Consider the following 18167-nt stretch of genomic DNA (forward strand, 5'->3'; position numbering starts at 1 on the left):
AGGAGCAGGGAGAGTACAGTTCTCCCTCTCCCCTCATTCTTCACAACCCGCCTCCTCTAGCCCCCTGTGGTGCAGCAAGGGCACCCTTTCAGTCAGTGACCACGCCCCAGGTGGCTAATGAGGGGGTGCAGAGTAGCACCTCCTTTGGTGTAAGTGACGGGGGTAACACACTGCTTGGTAAGACACCCATTTGGTGTGTAGCAGTCCGAGTGATCAGGACCCTAAAGGTGGATCAGTGTGAGCATTTCTCCCTCCCCCTGCTTGAATTGTTCTTAATTCTTTTCAGATTTACTCTGGGACCTTGTTCTTGTTCTGGTTGCTCTCCTTGTGCTGCTTCTGCTGAGTGCCATTGGCTTCTATTTCCTCAAACTCTACATGTATTCAAGTGTCTCGAAAATGCCCTTCCCCAAAACACTGGTGAGTGAACAACAACTCCTGTCAAGCGTCAGTAAATGGCACTGTATTGTTACAGTGCTGAAGCCATGCAACAGTTAGACTGGGCACTGTCTGGACATCCCAAGCCCTCTAATTCTTACAGAGCATGCCTCCTGTTCTGGAACTGACAGCTCTTGGGTCGCTCTGCTGGGCTGTGAGTTCACACAGATACGTTTGGTAGGGATGAACAGTGATTGACGAGGGAATCGTTGAGTGAATGAAATACCTAATGGAGAGCACTGTAGGAAGTTTTGGGAATGAGACAAGAGGGGAAGAATGGAGAATAACAAAGAGAGTGGAGCTGAGATCTTTTCTAAGTAGGGCTGTCAATTAATCACAGTTAACTCAAGCGATTAACTCAAAACAAATTAACTCATGTAAAAAAGTTAATCATGATTAATCACAGTTTTAATCACACTGTTAAATAATAAAATACCAACTGAAATTTATTATAAATATTTTGGATGTTTTTTCTACATTTTCAAATATATATTGATTTCAGTTGTAACACACAATATAAAGTGTACAGTGCTCACTTTATATTATTATTCTTGATTACAAATATTTTCACTGTAAAAAGATAAACAAAAGAAATACTATTTTTTCAATTCACCTCATACAAGTACTGTAGTGTAATCTCTTTATCACGAAAGTGCAATTTACAAAGCTAGATTTGTTTGTTACATAACTGCACTCAAAAACAAAACAGTGTAAAACTTTAAAGCCTACAATTCACTCAGTCCTACTTCTTGTTCAGACAATCACTAAAACAAACAAGTTTGTTTACATTTACAGGAGGTAATGCTGCCTGATACTTATTTACATTGTCACCTGAAAGTGAGAACAGGTGTGCGCATGGCACTGTTGCAGCTGGCATTTCAAGGTACTTACGTGCCAGATATGCTAAACATAAGCTTCTTCATGCTTTGGTTTGAAGACTGCACTATAAAATCATGACTAGTGTAGAGAAAATGAATAAGGAAGTGTTATTCACCCCTTCACATAACACAAGAACCAGAGGTCACCCAACGAAACTAATAGACAGCAGGTTTATAACAAACAAAAGGAAGTACTTCTTCACAACGCACAGTCAACCTGTGGAACTTATTGCCAGGGGATATTGTGAAGGCCAAGATTATAATGGGGTTCAAAAAAAGAATTAGTAAGTTCATGGAGGATAGATCCATCAGTGGCTATTAGCCAGGATGGGCAGGGATGCAACCCCATGCTCTTGGTGTGCCTTAGCCTCTGACTGCCAGAAGCTGGAACTGGACATAAGTGTAGTTTGACTTCTATATTGCGGGGGGCAGCTCCAACCAGACAATAGGGCCTGGCATGGGGGGCAAATTCTGTATCTGCCCCAAGGCTTGCAGTTGGGAGGGCAATACCCCCCAGCCCGCTCCTCAAACTGCACCCATGCTGGATGAAAGGGATGGATCACTTGATAATTGCCCTGTTCTGAACATTCCCTCTGAAGCACCTGGCACTGGCCACTGTCAGAAGACAGGACACGGGACTAGATGAACCATTGGTGTGACCCAGTATGGCCGTTCTTACATTATGTTAGTGATGAGAGTGGTGTAAATGACTAGGCAGGAAGACAGTTTCACCCATGCCTCGTTTTGAGACAGTCCCTTACAGAGGGTAGTGTCAGATTGTTTTCCTATTCCCTGCCAGTTTACGTGCTGGAAGTTATTGTTGCAGTCAGTTGTTTATGCTGGAAAGTAGAGTTTTTCAGCTGAAACTGATACATGTGTAGTAACTAGGAACAGGGGAATGATAATGAATTGCTGTGGCCATTGCTGGTGCCAACCATGAGAGAATCACTTTAGCAAACAAACCACTCCAGAAGGTTTCTCTTGTGGTTTATGATTTCACTGGGCAGTTCCTCATGGGATTATTCCCTTCTCCACAGTTGGAGGTACTGTAGTTTATTCATGTGTTGAAGAGCATGTCTGTGGTGCTCATTGCCATCATATGTGAGTCTCTGTTATTGCTTTGTATTGATTTGTTGTTCATTTTTGGCAGGCTATTCTGAATGAAGAGCTAAATGTGAACCTCTGGAACAAGTCACTTGCCTATGACCTCGAGGGTGCCTCTGTCACTCTAATCTCAGTGGCTGGGCTTGACTCCAATGGTAACTCCCCAGTGGAGCAAGAAAGACTCCAAATCCAGCTACTTCCAGAAGGCTGCCAGGCCTGGAGGAGGAAGGTTACTGTGCCAATGGGTTTGGCCCAGGCTACTGTGAAAACATGGTCTCTTCCAGTTCCTTGGGCCAGCTAGAGTTTACTGGCACTGTAGACCCTGAAGCCCCCTTGTCATCAGCAGGACAGACGAAGGATGGATATGCAGGTGAAGGGAACTACAGTACTGCTCTGGAGGCCCAGCTTCCCCTGGGCCAGTTGGTGTTTTCTGAACAGCTATCTTCAATGTCAGCAGCACTGGCCAAAGATGGTTATATGAGTGACAGGGGCTACCAGACTTGCTCAGAGATTCGGAGTCCTCGACACCTCCAGATTTATTGCAAGTGCTTATCTCCAGTATCAGAAACCTGCAGTCTTTCACCACCAACCTGCAGCCTCAGGGACCTTAAAAAGAACACTGATGGCAAGAGTAGAGGGTGGCCACCCATGGACTGGGCTGATATTCCTCTCAGCTCTGTGAAACTGAAGGTCAATGAAGAAACACAAAACCACCTTGCTCCTTTTCCCAGGCACTTGTACAGTCACACTGCTGATAAGACAATGAAGGACAGCAAAAAAGACTTGGCAAGGCTGGGTCAGAGTGATGTAGAACAGCAGGAGTACCTACCTGTGAGCCGAGAGCAGCATGGCCTCCCAGAGTGCACAGAGCTTAGTGATGACCCCAGTGGGGAGCCGTACCCAAAGGCTGATGACACTAAGATCATGACTTTCTATAGCTATGAATTACGCCCTCAAGTGCTTGTCCTGTAGCTAATGATGCTGGAGCTGGGAAGAAGACATTACTGTACAGGGAGATTTCCGATATGTTTATCCACGTGAAGGGGGTCTGATTCTGGACTCACTTGTAGTGGTGTGAATCAAGATTGACTCCACTGAAGTGTTATATACATAAAACCAGTAAGATCAGACTCTGGAATTGGGCTGAAAGAACCCTAGCTCCAATCCATGAACCTTCACCCCTGAACAGCAGCCCCTCAGTTGGAAGTTCACTGCCCCGGGTGATTGGATTTGGCCATGTGGCCAATAGAGATAGTTTGACCTGTGAATTTAGGTACAGCCTTTTGGTTCAGGCCCACCTGCAATAGAAACCAGCAGAAGCTTATGGTTTTGACTGAGTTTTAGTGTGAGTTTGTGGGTTCATCTGAACCTGAAACTTAAGGAAGACATAAGGTATGTGAAACCCACACAAAGCAAAAACAAGGGAAAGGCTCTGAGTGGTTCCTGAGACCTGATCGAATCACGTTTCTCATACAGCTTTAGTGACAGACAAACTGAGGGGGTGACTTTCTCTCTAGTAAATGTATATATCTGACATGAAGCTGGAAACGTTGAATGTACATTGTAAGTATCTCTTTCTTAGAACACTAATTTATTATGGAAATGTCTCTCTTTCATGCTCTGTCTTCTGCGTCACGCAAGATCAGTCCAGCTTTGCATGCATTACACAAAGCTACGATATGCGGCAGCAAATGTATGAGAAATATACTAGGAAAATTGGGGGTTTCCCTATGGGGAAAGGGAGCCACTTGCTTTTCAGAACCTGCTTTGTGTGTTACCATCACCTGTGAAAAGATAGTTGTTTCAGTAACTGTTTTATAATAACAGTTGGTTGGTTTTTATTCCCTTCCCTCCTCCAGAATTTTGAGGGTATTTTTGGGTTAGAGTAATGGGTTCTGTTATGATTTTTTGCTAACTATCTGATCTGCTTCTGAGGTTGCACTCCAGATTGGATACATGGGGTGAAATCCTTGCTCCACTGATGTCAGATTTCACCCATGCTGTATGCAATATGAACGCTGATAGATTGTAAGCCCTGGAACATAGTAAGGAGATACCTGTCAACTCCAGGCTGTTGGTGGTGGGGGATCCAAGAATGACCTGTGGAAGAAGGGGGCAGGGTAGAAATGGTATCAGAGAACAGAGGAGAAAGAAAATCCTGGCTGTCCTGCATTTTGTTGATGCCCTTGTTTTGATGAGAGTTTGGTGACTGATGCGTGACTCTTCCCCAATATTTGAGGTGATAAAAGCGCATTCCTTCTCTGTAACCCTCTGTAGGGGCTTTGGGTGAAAACACCATCTTAGCCTTAGGCACAGGGGCATTCCCAAAATGGTATATTAATTGATTCATCATCCCTTTCTCTGGCTTTCTCTTCTGTGCTGTCTGCCCCTTTCTCTTTGAAAGCCCTTTGTTCACAGATGAACAAATGGCACCTGACTATGTGGTTGGAATGCCCTTATCCACTTATCTCCACATGCATTGATACCAGGCCTCATTTCGTTCTGAAATCGGGGGCTAGCTGATTCATCTGAAAAACATATTGCACCACAGTGTAATTTTTCTGGCATGTGAGATCTTGAAGGCAGGGAAAGGGGGCTACCCAAAGGGGTTCTTCCTGACTCACATCAGAAACAGGAGATGAAGTCATCAAGCACTTTACCTTCCCCTGCCAGGTTTTCACAGCACTTCCACCAGCAAGTACGAGACATGGGGCTCATATTCTGGAAGTGAATTGTGTTTGGGACATGTGCTACGCATGATATCTCAGGTGAGAGTCTCAAAGAGACCTAAAGGAATCAGGCACCCATTTCCTTTAGACCCCATTGAAAATCCCACCCCCATGGTGTCATGGTTTCCTAAGGCTACATCTGCACTGAAACCCCCCACCCCGGCAGCAGCGAGTAGGGGGATGCGAGAAGGAGTCATCCACATGGGGGGAAATACCAAAGAAACCTATTACAATAGCATTTAACTTCAAAAAGGAGAACTGCACAACAGTGAGGAAGCTAGTTAAATGGAAAATAAAAGGAACTCTCACAAGAGTGAAATACTTGCAAGCTGCAGGGAAACTTTAAAAACACCATAATAGAAGTTCAAACTAAATGTATACCTCAAATAAACAAAAAAGTATGAGAACCAAAAAAAAAAAATGCCACCATGGCTAAACCACAGAGTAAAAGAGTGAAGTCAAATCGTACTGAGAAAAAGAGAAAGCAGCATAAATTCTGGCAAGTCAAGTTTAAAACTATAATTAGGCCAAAAAATATTCAAAGAGCAACTAGGAAAAGAAACAAAAACTGACACCTTTTTTTTAGTACTTCAGAAGCAGGAAGCTTGCCAGACAATCAGTGGGGCCACTGGACAACTGAGATGCTAAAGGATCACTCAAGGAAGACAAGCCTGTTGCCAAGAAGCTAAATGAATTCTTTGCATCAGTCCTCACTGCAGAGGAGGTGAGGGAGATTCCCATATCTGAGCTATTCTTTTTATGCAACAAATCAGAGGAACTATCGTAGATTGAGGTGTCAGTAGAGGAGGTTTTGGAACAAATTAATAAATTAAACAATACTAAGTCACCAGGACCAGACTGGATTCACCCGAGTTCTAAAGGAATTCAAATGTGAAATTGTAGAACTACTAACTGTAGTATGTAACCTACTGTTTAAATCAGTCTCCATACCAGATTACTGGCAGATCCTAACATGATGCCGATTTTTTTTAAATGCTTCAGAGGCAATCCTGGCAACTACAGGCTGATAAGCCTAACTTCATGACCAGGCAAATGAATTGAAATTATAGTAAACAACAGAATTATCAGACACACTGATTAACATTATTTGTTAGGGAAGAGTCAACATGGCCTTTGTAAGGGAAAAATCATGTCTCATCAATCTATTCAAATTCCTTGAGGGGATCAGCAAACATGTGGACAAGTGAATATAGTGAACTTGAATTTTCAGAAAGCCTTTAACAAGGTCCTCACCAAAGGCTCTGAAGCAAAGTAAGCAGTCATGGGATAACACAGGAGGAGCTCTCATTGATCAGTAACTGATTAAGAGATAAGAAACAAAGGATAGTAATAAATGGTCAGTTTTCAGAATGGAAAGAGGTAAATAACGGGGTTCCCCACATATCTGTACAGGTACTAGTGCTGTTCAACAGATTCATAAATGATGTGGAAAAAGGGCTAAAGATTGATATGGCCAAGTTTGCAGAGGCTATTAAATTAATCAAGATAGTTAAATCCAAAGCAGACTGTGAAGAGTTAAAAATGAATCTTACAGAACTAAATGACTAGACAAGCATATGGCAGATGAAATTTAGTGTTGATAAATGTGAAGTAATGCACATTGGAAAACATAATCCCAACTATACATACAAAATGATGGACTCTAAATTAGCTGTTACTACTCAAGAAGGAGACTTTGGTGTCATTATGGATAGTTCTCTGAAAACATCCTTTCAGTGTGCAGCAGCAGTCAAAAAAGCTAACAGAATGTTAGGAACCATTAGGAAAGGGGTAGAAAATAAGACAGAAAATATCTAAATGCCACTATCTAAATCCATGATATGCCCACATCTTGAATACTGTGTGCAGTTCTGGTGGCACCATCTCAAAAGAAGATTTATTAGAATTTGGAAAAGGTACAGAGAAGGGCAATAAAAATGTTTAGGGGTATAGAACAGCTTCCATATGAGGAGAGATTAAAAAGACTGTGACTTTGCAGTTTGAAAAGAGGCAATTAAGGATATGATAGAGGTCTATGAAATCATGACTGGTGTGAAGAAAGTAAGTAAGGAAGTGTTATTTACCCCTTCACATAACACAAGAGCCAGGGCTCACCCAATGAAATTTAATAGGGAGCAGGTTTAAAACAAACATAAGGAAGTACTTCTTCTCACAACCTGTGGGACTCATTGCAGGGGGGTGTTGGGAAGTCCAAAACTATAACAGGATTCAAAAAAGAATTAGATAAGTTTTTGGAGGATAAGTCTGTCACTGGCTGTTAGCCAAGATAGTCAGGGGTGCAACCCCATGCTCTGGGTATCTCTAAGCCAGCAATAGTCAATAGACGGACCATGGGCCAAATCCAAACCACCAGACACGGCTGCCCAGGGGGGGCAAGTGGGGGAAATTTGCTCCAGGCCCCAGGCCCTGCAGGGGCCCCTGGAGCGAGGTCCTTCACTCGCTCCGGGGGCCCCGGAAAACTCTTGCGGGGCCTGGGCCCCCGAAGCTTCTTCCGCTCCAGGTCTTTGGCAGCAATTCAGCGGCGGGAGGTCCTTCTGCCCTGGGACCCGCCGCCAAAGTGCTGGGTCTTCAGCAGTGGGGGCCCCCCGCCACCGAAGACCCCAGGCCCCCGAATCCTCTGGGTGGCTCTGCCACCAGATGCTTTTGAATGGACCCCAAAATCTTTTTATTTATTTATTGTCATTGTTATTTTTTTAAATTATTTTCTCTGGAGCCTGGATCTTGATTATACTTTGATCGAGAAATTTGAACCTTGACAAAATATAATTGACTATCCCTGCACTAAGCCTCTGACTGCTAGAAGCTGGGACTGGAGGATGAAGTGGATCACTCAATAATTGCCCTGTTAAATCCCTCTGAAGCACCTGGCATTGTGCACTGTCAGAAACATGCTACTGGGCTAGATGGACCATTGATCTGACCCAGTATGTCCATTCTTATGTTCTTGAGTCTGTAAGTACAGGCTAACTGACTCAGGTTTGCACTGTGGGGTTAAAAAGAGAAGCATGTAGACATTCCTGCTTGGGCTCTGAGACCCAGTGTGGGAGGAGGATCTCATAACCCTGTCTCCAGCCCAAGTGGGAACATCTACCCTGCTTTTTTTTAGCCCCATAGCTTAAGCCTGTCATCCCAGGCTCTCAAATTCGCTGCCGCCTAGTATGTTCTTTGGTGGGGTATTTTCGTAGTGTAGATGTACCTTAAGTGATTAATAAGCACTCAGCCACACATAAGAATGCCATTGGTTTGGTAGCTGGTGATGCCTCTGTGGAGGGGTTCTGCCCCTGTGTGCAGAGTGGATTACCTGTGAAATATAGCACATTGCGAAGAATAGAAGTGCATAGGAAAAGCCATATTGGCCAGACCTATGGTCCCTCCACTCAAGTATCCTTTTGCCAACAGCCGCCAATGCTGGATGCTTCATAGATTCAGCAAGTCCAAGGCCAGAAGGGCCCACTGGGATCATCGAGTCTGACCTCCTGTATGAAACAGGCCAGAGACCTGCCCCACGGTAATTCCTGGGGCAGAGCTTTTAGAAAAACAGCCCATCTTGATTGAAAACTTGTCAGACAAAGGTACTGGAAACCTCTGAACATCTTTAATTGTGCAAGACCATAGAATGGTGTGCAGCGGGGCGGGTGGAGGGGAGATTTATTTGTACAGAAGCTTGTGAGTATTTTTATTTAAATTATACTAAAAAGCTACATAATTAAATACATGTATATCTGACCTTAACCAGATAACATCAATGGATGCATAATAGACTGTGAAGTCATTACACAGCAATTTTCAAAACAGAGAAACTTTATTCAGGTTCTTATCTCATTAATCACTGTGGTATAGGAACATCTTGCTGAGATACATTAAAGGGGTGCTTAGTAGCTGTCCTGTGATTCTCTCTCTCTCTCTCCCCCTGGCAAAAAGCCATGTGAGGACTTTTGAAATGTTGAATTATGCCTGATGTGCTCCTGTGCTTTTATAAGTGAGGCTGGCTGGAGACATGCTCTTTGCAGGTGGAACAGAACCTGGCAATGTCTGTGATGATTGTCAGATTCCCCTCAGAGCAAGCCCATACCTTTGAGCTAGACCCTGAGAAAGGTCACATAGGCTTTATCCTGGTGAAAGACAATGCTGTCATGCGGAAGAGTGCAGTAGTAGTCTATGAGCCTTGTCTCAGAGTGGGAGAGGTCTTTGGCCCAGATTGCTGAAGTTCTGTTTTGCTGAGACCATTGCCCTGCATGCTGGCCAATATTGTCATTGTTTCCTTCCAGGCCCCTGGCTGGATGTCTGCACCCATCTGTTGTCTCTTGTCTTATGCTTAGATTGTCAGTTATTTGGTGGCAAAGGCTGTCTTTTCATACAGTGTTTGTACAGCACATAGCACAACAGGGTCCTGGTCCATCACTGTGGCTCTTGGGTACTACAATAATACCAATAACAGGTAATAATAACCTTAAGATAAAGACAAGGCAAATGTCTAAATGCAGACATAAAGCAGAAAAAGGGCATTTCTCCAATTAACACAGTCAGGGCTCTGTGTGCCATAGACCTAAGGAAATCCAGCCCCAAGTAATATTAACAATTATTATTATAGCACAGCCTAGAGACGCTAGTGAGTGGAAGCCTGGTTGTGCTAGGTGCTGTGTAAACACATAGTAGCAAATGTTGTCAGTTGACGTGTGTGTGTGCTCTCGCCGTGTGCTGTACCAGCCCTGCAGACAGCCTGCTTTGCAAACATCAGTAGTACTACCCAGAAAGACTACAGACTTGGTTCATTGCTGAAGGTGCTCAGCCAGATTTATTGTCATTGAGGCGCAGTCCTGGTGCCCCATGAGTACTACAGGTGCACTAACACATATTCCCACGATCAATGGACCAGCTCAGTCAGCAGCAGGACTTTCTGCTGCTCCCTCAGCTGGACAAACATGCCCCTCTTGTGATTTCTCTTTTATACAATGATACAAACAAGTTACATATCACAGTCCTGATGTGGTTAGTTACCCACCCTAAATCTTGAACATGCTGGTTCGAACAAAACATCCCCGTCATTATCCTGTCCTCCCATCCTTGTCTGGCTCAGGGTTAGTGTATTCCTGTACCATCGCCCAGGATTGTGTTTATGCTGTTACTTGAGAACTGTAAGTTGGGGTATGCCTGTGCTAGCACTCTGGAATGTGTTTATATGAATACCCAGTGCCTAGCAGCACCTCTTAGGAGTGCGTGTTTTAGCAATGCTTAACAGTTCTTTGCCATGTTCATGTGAACTTGTGAGCAAATGACTGCTCTATGACAGGGCCTGACTTTGGCTCCTAGCATGGCCTGGCTTTGCTGACTGTGGTTCAGGCAGACCCCATGCTCCAGGCTTTCTCTTGTTACGATAGCAGACAGTCCATGACCCAAGGACTGCACTCTAAATAGACAAGATCAACATGGGATAATAAGGGAGACACATGCCAGACTCATTCAAGGCCATATAACAGGTCAGAGGCCAAATCAGGAATGAAACTCAATTCTCCTGGCAGTGCCCTATTCACTAGCCTACACTGCCTGAAGCCGATCCCCTGTTCCAGCTCATTATATTTTCGCCATTTAATTAAATTTCCCCAGCCCATGCTTCCAGAGTGAGATTGCCAGGGCATAGAACTTAAAATGAGGTAAGAAGAAAAACAGAGAGAGCTTGGCAGGAGAGAAACACTTTCCTTTTAGCTCATCATTTCGAGTCAATCTCTACAGAAGTCAAGTGCATACAGTGGCACCTAAAAATGTGTTACAGCAAAACAAAGAGCAGGATCTAAACATTAAGATATAATGATCCAGCAAAAGCCTTATTAGAATCTACAAGCCAAATTCACCCTGGGTGCTACTCTATAAAAGTTACTGGATCCACACCAGGAAGGAATCTGGCCCTATGTGATCTCTATGGAGCTGTGTTATATCATCCTTTAGCTTTTTCTAACAGGCAGGAAGCCAATTTTGTGTCCCTAGAAACATCTTTCTTAGGGGGATGGGACTCCTCAGTTTTGCTAAGATGAGACAAAATGCCTCTATCCCCTTTGCCCAGCAGGATTTCTTCATATCTGGAAATGCCCGGCCCTGAACTAGTCTACAAATCACAATGAAAAGCTGGTGGAGGCACCTTCCCAGAGGCCCCAGGTTGTGGTTTATTAGTTACAGTTATGAGATGGCAATTTAACAAGGTTTCTTTCCTGTCCTTACCAGAATTTCTGTCTGAACTGACAGAGGCTAGTTTAATACACACACACTAAGTGCTTGGGTGCGCACAGAATGTGCCTGCTCTAACTCTCTCAAACAGAAGGGAGTTTGAGGCTAGCTGATCTAGTGTCTATTATTATTTATTTTTTTGTATTGCTGGAGAGTCTGGAGGAACCCAGGCCGATGTCAAAGCCCCATTATGCTAGGCACTGCACAAATACAGAACAAAAATATAGTTCTTGCCCTGGGGAGATTACAATCAGTATTTCTCCACATCACAAAGTCACCATCCAGGAGAGCATGATTTTCTGAAGAGCTCCACACCCAACAGCCACCTGGCATGCTGAGCTCTGCTGAAAACCTGTTCCTGATTTTGGATGCAGAGCTCTTCTGGAAAAATTGGGCAGCGTTTGCTCACATGTGTCAGTGAGTTTGCTTTGGCTGTGTACATGCCCCATTTGTGTTGACTCTGCCAGCAATCGTGCTGTCAAGTGTTACTGGCATGATTGTTCACAGACAACAAATGTTGAAGCTGCATGTTGTAGTATTAATGGAAACTGGATTTTAATGTGCACTGAACATGTAGCCAGACAGGAAACAGAAACAATACCATGTGCTTATTTGCCCAGTCACCTTCAGCTCACACTTATTTTGTTCCTTGTTTGTTTTTAATAGGGCACCCAATGTATTATATCCTTTCCAAACTGAAAAGAAGTCTTTCCCCTAGAAGCATATGACAGACAGATGCAGGGATAGTGTTTAGGAGGAAGGAGCAGGACCTCTAACTAGCGTGCTCAAGGTGGCAGTTGATCACATCTTAATAAAATGAGGTTGTAGGTTTTTCCCTCCAACTATCAACTATTGAAATCTCACAGCAAACTCCTATCTAATCTCTCCATCCTATCTAAGGGTTTTAGACTGCTCCCCTTCACCATAGTATCTGGGCACCTTCCCTGTAAAATCAGTAGCAATAGTTCAGTCCCTAGTGGACTTCATGTAGTCTCTGATACTTCTACCTTTGGGGTAAAATCTCTGCTTGTTTTTTAGATTTTATTATTTATCTCTTGCTGTGGGTATGGACTGAGAGGATGCAAGGCAGTGTCAGTGTTGTAAGTGTCATTCTGATGGTGGAAAGACCTTCTTGAACTGCTCAGAGATGATTAAACTCACCAAAAATGCCCATTACAAACCTGGGAAGAACCAGTGCATTTGATGAAAATCACGAGCTGCCCACAGACAGTTGATGAGCAGGAAAGAAGCCAGGTTCTGGTCTTGGTTACACCCATGTAAATTTGGAGTAACTCTGCTTAGCTCAGTGTGATTTACACTAGTCCCACTGAAATCAGAGAGACTCAAATCCTCTTAAAAATAGTTTGCTAGGAATTAATCATGCTGCTTTAGAAATCAGCCTGGGCTGAAGCCAGCTGTATGTCTTGTGCTGGGTGAGACGGTGATTAAAAAGCTATTTGTAAAATATCATTGGTTTTTGTTCAGTCATCATAGGGGATTGTGATGGGTTTGGTCACAGAAACTCCCTCAAGACTTTCACTAGATGTGCTGGGATACCACTGAGAACAAACCCTCCTGCTAGTGAAGGCTTCCCCCTACTCCCGGCTTGCTGAGTTTGACTCTCTGGTCAGCTTCAGCACAAACCTAGAGGTTGGGCCACACCTCTCTGCAGTTCATTGTTTTGTTCACAGTTTTGCTCAATATCTTCATTAATGATCTGGAGGATGGTGTGGACTGCACTCTCAACAAGTTTACAGATTACACTAAACTTGGAGAAGTGGTAGATACGCTGGAGGGTAGGGATAGGATACAGAGGGACCTAGACAAATTAGAGGACTGGGCCAAAAGAATCCCATTCACTGTTACAGACTAGGGACTGAATGGCTAGGAAGCAGTTCTACAGAAAAGGACCTAGGTGTTACAGTGGATGAGAAGCTGGATATAAGTTGACACTGTGCCCTTTTTGCCAAGAAGGCTAACAGCATTTTGAGCTGTATAAGTAGGGGCATTGCCAGCAGATCGAGGGACGTGATCATTCCCCTCTATTCGACATAGGTGAGGCCTCATCTGGAGTACTGTGTCCAGTTTTGGGCCCCACACTACAAGAAGGATGTGGAAAAATTGGAAAGAGTCCAGTGAAGGGCAACAAAAATGATTAGGGGGCTGGAGCAGATGACTCATGAGGAGAGGCTGAGGGAACTGGGATTGTTTAGTCTGCAGAATAGAAGAATGAGGGGGGATTTGATAGCTGTTTTCAACTACCTGAAAGGAGGTTCCAAAGAGGATGGATCTCAGTGGTACCTGATGATGGAACAAGGAGTAATGGTCTCAAACTGCAGTGGGGGAGGTTTAGGTTGGATATTAGGAAAAACTTTTTCACTCAGAGAGTGGTGAAGCCCTGGAATGGGTTATCTAGGGAAGTTGTGGAATCTTCTTCCTTAAAGGTTTTTAAGGTGAGGCTTAACAAAGCCTTGGTTGGAATGATTTAGTTGGGGATTGGTCCTGCTTTGAGCAGGGAGTTGGACTAGATGACCTCCTGAGGTCCCTTCCAACCCTGATATTCTATGATTCTATGAAACTAAGATTAGCTTAGCCCAGGGGCTTCTCAGTTAACAGCGACTTTCCCAGCACCCAGTATGCAGTCTTTCTGGGAGTCTAAACCCCAAATGAATCAGTTTTACTCTGTATAGAGCTTATACAGGGTAAACTCATAAGTTGTCCACCCTCTATAACATTGATAGAGAGAGATGCACTGCTGTTTGCTCCCCCAGGTATTAATTACTTGCTCTGGGTTAATTAATAAGCAAAAATGATTTTATTAAGTATAAAAAATAGGATTTAAGTGGTTCCAAGTAATAACATACAGAACAAAGTAATTCACCAAGCAAAATAAAACAAAACATGCAAGTCTAAGCCTAATACAGTAGGAAACTGAATACAGATAAATCTCACCCTCAGAGATGTCCCAATAAGCTTCTTTCACAGACTAGACTCTTTTCTAGTCTGGGCCCAATCCTTTCCAGACCAAAGTTGTGACTTATGGCCTGGGTTCAGCAATCACTCTCCCCTCCTCCTCCTTTCCCCCTCCCCCAGTAGTTGCAGTCCTTTGTTCCAGTTTCTATCAGGCATCTCTTTGGGGTGGAGAGGTCATCTCTTGAGCCAGCTGAAGACAAAATGGAGGGGCTTCCAGAGCCTTTTATATTCTCTCACTTGTGGGTGGAAACCCCTTTGTTCTTCTGTGCAAAATCACAGCGACAAGATGGAGTTTGTAGGCTCCTGGGCAAGTCACATGTCCATGAACGATTCAGCTTTTTGGAGGCCAATGCCATTATTTACATGTTAGTTTGAACATTTCCAGGAAAGCTCAGATGCGGATTAGTGTTTCCCAAAGTCCATTGTCAGTTAAGTGTTTCTTGATTGGGCGCTTACTCAGAATAGTCCTTTCTCAAGAAGCTGACCAGATGCTATTTAGAATTAAACACATTGAGATACAAGTACATAGTCAATATTCATAACTTCAAATACAAAAATGACACACACACATACAGACAGCATAATCATAACCAGCAAATTACAACCTTTCCATAGACACCCGACTTGACCTCCTTTGTACAAGATTTGGTGCAACTATAGGGCCTTAGTTGTAACAATGATCTATATGGTCACAGTTCATGTCAATAATGTCACAGGGATGGCTTAGTGTAGCAAGCATCAGGTCTGAAACGTCTAGCTTCCCTGGAAATAGAGATTGAATTTTAGGCAGGCTCAGCTCTGTTCCAGGCTTGATTTCTGGGGGTGCTTTTGCACCCAAGGCTCAGGTCACCCCAGCTTAGCCTATCATTCTTCTCAGGCAGGCTGTTGGACATAATTTACCATGGGGAGGTCTTTTAGAAGAGTCTTTAAAACATAAGCCTGGTCACTGAGGATCCCTGGGCAAGATTTGTAAGAGATACTTGAGTACTCTACTTGGAATTTTCTCTGCTGACTGTGTTTTGCTGCAGGCTGTGCCTTGGCTGGATCTCCCCAAGCACCCAGAGGCTGGCTGTATAGAGCAGTACTGTGAGGATATGATTTGTAAAGTGCTTTGCCCTGAAGAGTGCTAGCTGAATCTAAACTATTCTCATTAAAGAGTCAGTGTAAGGCAGAGAGTGTGGGCTGCATAGCTGGAGAGCAAGCGATTGCAAATCAGGACTCATGAGTTCAGTGTCTGGCTCAGCTACTGACTTGCTGTGTGAGCCTAGGCAAGAGATGTAACCTCTCTGTGTCTCTCTATATACCCAGCTCACAGGCTTATTCTAAGGCTTGATTAATCCTGAGGGCAGCGTTCTGAGATCCTTCAAGGAAGGGTTCGATATGAGTGTGAAGTTTTAGAATGGTCAGCAGGTCCTGGAGATGGAGTCCATCCCAAGTGGCTATAGTTGCAGCATGGAGTGTGCACAACACACCACAATTCTCTGGCTCCTCTTCAGCAGAGAGCTAGTAATTGCCTTTATGTACTACATGCCCACTGGAGCTCCTGACAGCTACTCAAGCAGCCTTGTCCCTGCACCCAGATTTCCAGTCCTGCCCCTTCAACTTCCAATTTCAGATTGGTTGGTTCCAGGGGAACCACCATGTACAACACTGGGTGCTGTTAGCAATGTGCCAGACTCCTGCCAGTGTGCACAGGCACTTTCTGAGGTTACCTGTAAAACTGCAGCAGAGTGGAATGTGACTGGCTGAGTTATCAAATGGATGATCGGACCTGTGGGTTTCTTTCAAGTGGTGGATGTGTGTGAGATGTACCTGATTCTTGTCTCACTCGTACCAGTGAAAACAAGGAGAAATGCTGAAGCCAATGCATTTCGGGTGTCAGGCAGATCAGAATCTGGGCATTTATGTTTGACAATTGTACAACATTTATCTGTGAGATGAGAGTCGATGGCACTTAGGCACTTCAACATTCTGCCAGTATAACTACTGATCTGAGGTTCTTACATATTTCCCCATCAGGGTAGTATCGGTGTGCCTCACAATCTCCAACAGCCTCACAACCATGGTGAGGCAGGGCAGGGCTCTCATACCCATTGTACAGATGGGCAGCTGAGGCACAGAAAGGCTAAGTGATTTGAACATGGTCACACAGGATATGTGTGGTGGAGCTGGGAATTGAACCCAGCCCAGAATAGCTAATCACTGGAGCATCCTTCCTGTGTCAGTTAAGCTATCATTTTTCTAATGAAATAGTTATATTGATACAAGCTGTAGTGTGGGTGCCTTATCTTGGCACAGCTCATTCCCCTACCTTGATGGGAGTAGCTCTACCTGTGTAAAGCACCTTTTCACCAGTGCAGCGGCATCCACACCAGGGGACTGTACCACTTTAACTATATAACTCATTAAAGTAAGAAAACCTTCTAAAGTAGGCAAGACATCAGGCTTCTAAATCACTTGGGTGTGTTTGCAACTGTTACTCAGTGGATTAAATCTCCCAATCTGTCACCAGATGTATTTTCAGTCCTGAAGTAGAAAGAAAAAAAATAGGTATGGTGGCTGCTGTCTCCAGACACTTATCTTCACTGGAAGAGGAAGACAGGCTAATTGAAAGAAAAATGAATGGCGTAACAGAGACCAGCCATCAAGGATAATCATACTGTATGCGGCAAGCTCAGAGTCTGATGGGGAAATTTCCATCACCCATTAGGGAATATGACAGCTAAACATATGACCAATACAGGACCCAGCTCAACAACTTTAGAAGTCAAGGTAAAAGTACTATCTAAAATTCAGACTTAAAGCATCAGGCCAATCAGGTCTCTGCCCTGCCTAACCATGCCTAACCCTTGATATCAACCCAGATTAAGAATTAAAACTGAATTCAGGTGCAGCAAGAATAGCTGACAGCAAACAAACAAAACTAAAACAAAAAAAGTCAACTCTTGGCAGGATACAGAACGACTGGTCTATAAGCAAAAAAATAACAAAACAAAAAGACATTAACACACAGATTTGGTAGTTGTTAGAGGTGTGTGAAAAATGAGGGTAAAGACATTTCCCAGTGTTTCTGAATTTTTTTCCCTGTGGGTTTTTTAAATTAAAATTTGAAATATTGACAATATTTTTTATTCACTAAGTAGAATGCAGAAATTTTCCACCAGCTCCACTGACTCTGTGTTGCACTCGAGTCCATGTTTATCATTGCCGTTTGGCAGGTTACTTAAGTGCCCAGCTGAATGTTAGAAAAAAATAATATTAGAAAGATGGGGACGGAGAGAGATGAGCAGAGCAAGAAAGAGGCACTCTCCCTTTCTCCCTGTACAATCTGCTTGCAGAGCAGCTGTTGCAAAGAGAGCTAGGTGAGATACCGAATTTGCTAATGTGATCTATTTCTCTAGCACCTTCTGTCTGAGGCAGGGCCACCGAGAGCGGGTTCGGACCCCAGTGAAAAAAAATTTTTGGGCCCCCCAGCAAGGGAGGACTGGCTTAACAGGGCTGACGAAGCCGGGACCCGGGCCCCTTTCCGGATCACCAGGCCCGGTAATTTGTACTGGCTTTCCCCCCATCTCATCGGCCCTGATCTGAGGATTTCAACGCAATTTACAATCATTAAAGAATTAATCCCCATAGCCTGTTACCTGTGAGCTAAATCCATTTTATTATCCCCATTTTGCTGCTAGGGAAACTGAGGCACAGATCATTTACATGACCTGCCCAGGCTCTTACAGTGTTTCAGTAGCAGAACTGGGTATAGACCCCACATACCTTGACATTCAGTTCTGGGCTTTAACAACTAATGTGTCTC

At 43.9% G+C, this 18167-nt stretch overlaps 1 protein-coding gene across 3 annotated transcripts in view; it reads left to right on the top strand.

The window, feature by feature from the left end:
* The window catches only part of LOC115657543 (interleukin-22 receptor subunit alpha-2-like), a 72143-nt gene that overhangs the window by 26015 nt on the left and 27961 nt on the right, over positions 1-18167 (top strand). For all 3 annotated transcript variants that reach the window (XM_030575530.1, XM_030575529.1, XM_030575528.1), the window contains 2 exons: positions 287-417; positions 2464-3980. In XM_030575530.1, coding sequence (XP_030431390.1) covers positions 287-417; positions 2464-2477 — 145 coding nt within the window. In that variant the 3' untranslated portion in view covers positions 2478-3980. The remainder of the gene's footprint in view (positions 1-286; positions 418-2463; positions 3981-18167) is intronic.

This window comes from Gopherus evgoodei, chromosome 9 (assembly GCF_007399415.2).
Source record: "Gopherus evgoodei ecotype Sinaloan lineage chromosome 9, rGopEvg1_v1.p, whole genome shotgun sequence".
Classification (NCBI taxonomy): domain Eukaryota; kingdom Metazoa; phylum Chordata; order Testudines; family Testudinidae; genus Gopherus; species Gopherus evgoodei.